This window comes from Wyeomyia smithii, chromosome 3 (assembly GCF_029784165.1).
Source record: "Wyeomyia smithii strain HCP4-BCI-WySm-NY-G18 chromosome 3, ASM2978416v1, whole genome shotgun sequence".
Taxonomy (NCBI): Eukaryota; Metazoa; Arthropoda; class Insecta; order Diptera; family Culicidae; genus Wyeomyia; species Wyeomyia smithii.
In genome coordinates this window covers 242,103,953-242,109,952 of record NC_073696.1, presented here as the reverse complement: position 1 = coordinate 242,109,952, position 6,000 = coordinate 242,103,953, and the positions used below count along the sequence as shown (strand labels likewise).

The 6,000-nt window shown below is 42.9% G+C and overlaps 1 protein-coding gene across 4 annotated transcripts in view; it reads right to left on the bottom strand.

The window, feature by feature from the left end:
* Positions 1–427: 427 nt before the first annotated feature.
* The window catches only part of LOC129727865 (E3 ubiquitin-protein ligase Nedd-4-like), a 39,063-nt gene continuing 33,490 nt past the window's right edge, over positions 428–6,000 (bottom strand). For 3 of the 4 annotated variants that reach the window (XM_055686105.1, XM_055686108.1, XM_055686106.1), the window contains exons 5-10: positions 3,693–3,781; positions 3,310–3,583; positions 2,479–2,997; positions 2,125–2,423; positions 1,373–2,065; positions 428–1,304 (exon numbers count right to left, since the gene is read on the bottom strand). In XM_055686105.1, coding sequence (XP_055542080.1) covers positions 1,202–1,304; positions 1,373–2,065; positions 2,125–2,423; positions 2,479–2,997; positions 3,310–3,583; positions 3,693–3,781 — 1,977 coding nt within the window. In that variant the 3' untranslated portion in view covers positions 428–1,201. The remainder of the gene's footprint in view (positions 1,305–1,372; positions 2,066–2,124; positions 2,424–2,478; positions 2,998–3,309; positions 3,584–3,692; positions 3,782–6,000) is intronic. The other variant, XM_055686109.1, reaches the window with a different exon arrangement.

Below are 6,000 nucleotides of genomic sequence, written 5' to 3'. Positions count from 1 at the left end.
CGTGGGACTTTAAACAGAGCTGACATAATGGTCCCTCTGCGAGAAGGTTGAGGAAAGCCCAACAAGCCGTTCCACCAAAATAAAATTTTGCAAATATCGAGAAAGTAAATACGAATCAGGACAATCGGCGCAGGACTACGATTGGAAACTATGCGCAGCTAAAGCAGATTTACGATAGATGTCTGTAATGGGACGTTAAGACCGTCATCGGTAATATGAACGCTCAGGTAAAATGGGTGGCAATAAAAGGACCGGTGATCTGCCCCAACAGCCTGCACGCCGCATAAAATGATAACGGCCAACGATGTGTGAATTTTGCAGCCTCCCGTGGTATGGCATTCAGAAGTAAGAATTCTGACCGTTACCTCGTTGCAATATGCAAAACTCTCGACGGTGCGTTTTCGGATCAGCAACTTCCCTCACAGACTTGAATAATATTTGCACTTTTATTGAAAACCTTTAATAATACATACAGATTTCGTGCTCTATCTCGTAAAAGCTCTGCAAGTTGTTCTATGCCACCTCAGGCTAGTTTAACCATATTTCGTTTGCAAGCACCTCTAGTTGTGTGTGTATGTTTTTCACAATTCCGGCCAGAACCAAAGAATCCTCCTTAATCGAAAACAAATAACGATCACTGGGCGTATCCAGAGTTTTTATTACAGTTTTAAATAATCACGAAAACCAAACACTTTCCTGCTTTGCTATGCCGCATGCCTTAAGCCTAACTGATAAAAGTGATAAATATTTTTGGTCGTTCTGGATGCTGAACTTTAGCCATGCACTTTGCTTCCAATTTTAGTTCTTTCTGCCAGAGGAGGTTATTGCTAGTAGACTTCGGAATTGCGAAATTACGAGGCAAACTCTGTTGCAAGGCACTCTCTCTTGATTCGATGCTACTCGTTTCCTTTCTTTTTCGTTAGAGGATAAGTATTTGTTTCCTAGCGTTCAGCGATTTTTTTTTTTTGGTTGAGGAGACTCGATTCGTTATGGCAGATAAAAGTAAATATACTCGGATAATTATGTTCAATTCTATCGGCCGCTGTAGTTCCAATTGTTTTTTAATGCTATTAAAATAAGAAATTGATTACCATGTTCATAAAGAACCGCCGGTAGCATTATGTAGGTGTGGCTGTGTGTGTGTTGGTTATTTTTGTGCTTTCTGAGAGGAATGTTGTTTGCTAGAGCTAATTTATGGACTCTAGTCCACACCCGCGAATCCCTGGCTACCTTCAATTGCTTTGACCAGTTTTTCTTTGAGCTGCGAGTAGCTGTCGTATGGCGGGAGATCCAATCGGTTAAAACTTTGCAGATGAAAAAATGAAACATGTTAGAAATATGCAACTACAGACTCTTCTTAAAAAATACTCACCAGGTGTGTGCCCTCGGGTAGTTATTTGGAGTGCCCCATTTTTCGATCGTGAACATTTGAGGTCCATTAGAGCCATACAGTTCTTTGAACCCGTTCATCGGCACCCTGGAAGTTCCAGTTACAAACTGTAGCAATCTGGCCCGCATTTCATTGTTAAAAGAAAGAACTGCTCGCCAGAACCACTGTACCACCACGTAGTTGGCGTAGTAATCTCCTTTATACAGCGTATTTCGCTTCCAGTCATTCACGTCGATACACTGAATGCCGCACATCAACAGTTCCAGTTCGTTTTCGTCGAATATCTTGAGCAAGTGGAGCGGTACTATCGAGCCGAACCCATCTAAAAATGCTTGCATCTGGCCTTTCACCCGCGCTGCAAACCTCCACTCGATGACCATTTTGATGTATTCGTCTTTGTTCTCGTTCGTTACCTCAATGTCGGCCCCGTTGGGTTTCAGCTCTCTTTGATTCATTGTTCCGAAGCTTTCTTCGTCCACGCTGAACGTTAGCATCAGCTCGGACGGGTCGTTCTCCTTGATGTAGAGCAGTGAGTTGTAATACTCGGTATCAACTGACTCCATATCATTAAGATCGATTTGCTTCTGCAGCATCATTTTGTAGAAAGGTCGAATAAAGAACGCATCCAGCAGCTTGCCGTGGTACACAGCCATGCCAGCTATCCTTCCGATGAATCTGTTGAAAGGGAAGAAAATTGATTAAGGTTTCGCAGGGTGGGAAAATCTAATACTCACTTGAAGTAGTTCAAATGTTCCTCATTGCACAACCCACTGGACGGATTGATCTGCAGCGTGTAGTTATCCATCGCGGAATACTCGAACAGACCGTAGTACGGGTTGAACATTTCCTTCGACAGCAGATAGAACCACTCGCGCGCCAGGCCCCCATAGTCCAGTCCAGCCTCTCCTTCGAATTCAACCCACAGTTTGGTCTTGAGCAGGTCCACTTTGGTCACCGAATTGATTATCCGGTAGGAATCTTCCAGAATAGAGTTTCGTCGAATTTTGATATCGATTTTGTTTGGTACATTGGCCTGTGGAAGAAGAATAGAAACGATCCACGAAATGAATACCTAATGCAGCACTCACCGGCTTCTTCAGTTGACTCTTGAGGTACTCGTACTTCTGCTTGTAATCTCTCGAGTATGGCACCACCTGTCCGGCAATCCTTGGATTCGACAGCCGCGGGTCGTCCCACTGCGTTGCTCTGGTGTTGTGGTCGATGAAGAACGTCCTGCCGTCGCTGTGCACACGCTCTTCCCAACCCTCCGGCAGTGGGCCTAACTCATCGTCCGCCCGGTTGGTTCCGGTGGCGCCAGCAATTCCGACAGCCTCACCGTTCGCACCCACAATCGCTGCACTGCTGGCTAAAGCGGGACTTGGGATCGAACTGGCAACACCAGTCCTGGGATCAACCCAGGATGTTTTCTTATTAATGTGATCGATGAAAAACAACCGCCCGTTGCCGGCAAACTGCATTGTCCATCCTGTTGGTAATCCTTCGGAACTAGGTAGCTGCTGGTGTGCAACGGAAGCTCCCAGCTGGGGTGAACTAGTGGGTGATGACCTGTTGTTAGCATTGATTCTACCTAGTGTACTATCCGAAAGCTGCAATGAGACACAAAAAACACGCGTGTTTATCAAGCTGAACTAACAGAATAATAATAACCATCACCAATCAAACTACAACTCAATTAGTCTAATTTTCAACTGACACTTCGGTTCGTGTTTAGTAGGAACCGGTTTTAGTGCGTTAGTATCTGTGCATCAGTGCGAACGAAAGCAAACCCTCAACCACATGGATTTCAACAGCGGACGAAAGTGGTTACCAAAAGCGGTCTGTGCAATGACTGGTTAGAAACTCGGAAGCTACCCTAGTAGCGCAAGCATAACCCGTAAAGACTGGCTGTGAACATCTACCTCCCGTGCCGGGGTTCCTCCTCCGGTGTCATTGAGCAGCACAATGCTACCAACGTTATTATTGTTGGCTTCGTCTTCAGCAATAGTACCGGATTCGCTTTCCAGAGGATGAAAAGTAGAACCCATCGGTGGCTGTGGGGCCATCCGTCGTCCACTAGTCGGAGTAGCACCCGCGGAGGCAGTCGTCGGTGGTAACGGAGCGGGTCGAGTTGGGCGTCCAATGCTGCTGCCATTCGGAAGAGATACAGAGGATGGTGACGGCGATAGGCCACTTCTTAGGATGTTTGACCAAAAAGAACCATCGAAAAGAAAAGGGTTGTGGCAGAGAGGAAAGAATCTTAATTTGAGCAGATTGGGCTTGAGTTTTTTTTTTTAAGAACAACCTGTTACTGTTGCTGTTATCACCGGTGTCGCTTAACGATTGGTCCATGCGCAGACTGGTGTTGCTCTCGGAGGTGATGCTTATGGTGTCCTATAGTGTGAAAAGAAACAGTATTGTTCGGAATCGATGGATTTTGTATAGTGAGTGTATGTGTCAAGCCATGCGTCTCCATCGTTTGCAGACGCAAGGGAACGCATGATTTGGTGCAAGGGGTTTAAGGGTTTTTTTAACGTTTGTATAATTTATTTTTAATTCATCATCTTTAAATAACTTCCGCTGTGTATGGATCGAAAACGGCACAGGCAACGTTCACGGTCGGTTGGGAAAGGAAAAAAGGAAATGTAACAATCGTTGTTGCCAGAGATCGAGTTTATCTCTGCATCTCCAACGACTGTTACGAAAGGGAAGGAGGTCACTACTTTGTCACCGTTGTAAATGACAGATATTATTTATAAAAGGTAAAATTCCATGCCTGTAGACTCTCTGCTCTTCTTTACCGAGTCTAATTGATATTTCTACCAAGTATCGGGGATTTTTATTCCCTGAGGTGTATTCTCATTTTTTTCTCCTCAAAAGTTTAGCGTGAAGAAAGGGTCAAAGTAAGGAAATGGGAGTAGCCTGAGAATAAACCCATGCATAAAAGTCCTTCTGACACCAAACGGTCTGATTCTACTATGATTCGAAATCATGAAATCGTTTTTCAAAGTGGACTCTGTAACCTTGAGACTGTCATTGTTTCTTCCCTGGTAAACAAGATGTCTAGTATAAGCACTTTATTCTGACGAAAGCATATAGGAAAATATACTATTTCTGACAACGCAACGCAAGGTTGCATCGAATGTATGTTTGACTTATACCTTACCTACAAATGATAGAAGGATTGAGTCAGTTAAATAATTTGAATCTTTTACACAAAGCTTAAACAAAGCGATTTAAACGTGTGAAAGAAGCACATTGATAGTTACAAGATTACATAGAACACTTGCCAAAAACCACACTATTGAACTTGGTAATTTCAAATAACCAAACGGGGATTTCACTAAGATATTTTATGATACGCTAAATTTTAGGATGGAAACTCATTATCCAGACTCAATTGTATGTGACTTTTCAATATTAAGGCCATTATGGTTGTATCGGATCTCAACTTTTGAAACAATTATTCGAAACAACTGAAACAAAAAATGTTTTGTCAAATCTCAAGTCTCAAATGTTAGCGGATTTTGACGTAGAATTACGTCTTACGGTAATATAGGGGTGCAAATGGATGACTCGAAAACATCGAGAGCGCCTCGAAATTGTATACTATAATACTTAATACTCAGTCAGTTTTTAACGGATTTCCTCCATACTTACAGCAATATCAGGCGAATAACGTAGTGTCGGTTTAAATCTAACTAAACATCCAATTAGGTACTACTGTTCTTCCCCAGCACAGCCGACACTTAAGTTTACAAATGACTTGGCTTTGTAAACGATTCGTTATTGGTGGTGGTGTTTTGCTCACTCAAGTGCACAACGACACACCCACCGCAAATATAACTCTCACTAGCCACGTATAGAAGCTAGCATGCAGAAATTTAGTCTTTATTGTCTATCCGATTACTGTTGAAAAAGGATGACTCACATAAAACTGGATCTACCGGCAGGAAACAGAGCGGCGGCGATTTTAAATATTTCGCAGTCTTCCAGAGCGCACGGACCAACAGAGAAAACCAGCGGATCACACACTGCTGATTGGAAATCACCTTCCTAGATTTAGATTTCGGATCTCCCGTCTGTGTAGGAATCACCGGCATATCCCCAACCTTGTGATAACTAAATCCAGTTTGCATTTTTGGTTTCTGCTTCCATCCGACTCGAGAACAATTTTGTTGTCTTCCTCCCAAGCCTTAACGCGGCACGATACGTGTTATATTGTATGAGATCTCAAACAGTTCAAATTTTTGTGTGTTCAGTGAGGAAATTAGATAACTTTATCTGCATTCGGAATAAAATCTTTGCACGTTCTGCGTAGAAAAGAAAATGAGGGAAATGGGATAAGCTGGAAGTACTGACCAAAAAGGCCTTTCACAACATAGTATTGAAATAAACATCCGGAACAGAAAGTGATCTCATGACTGGAAAGCCGCTGCTTTTCCAATTGAGTTTAAGTTATTTTTTCACTGGGCAACATGAAAAGTACAATTCTACACTATACCATCCTATTCTCAGCTATAAAAGCGAGCTGGTGATGGCAGCATCCATGCTGCGAAACTACACCCAAAATGAATAATTTCCAATTCAACTTTTCTTAAATAAATGTTGAA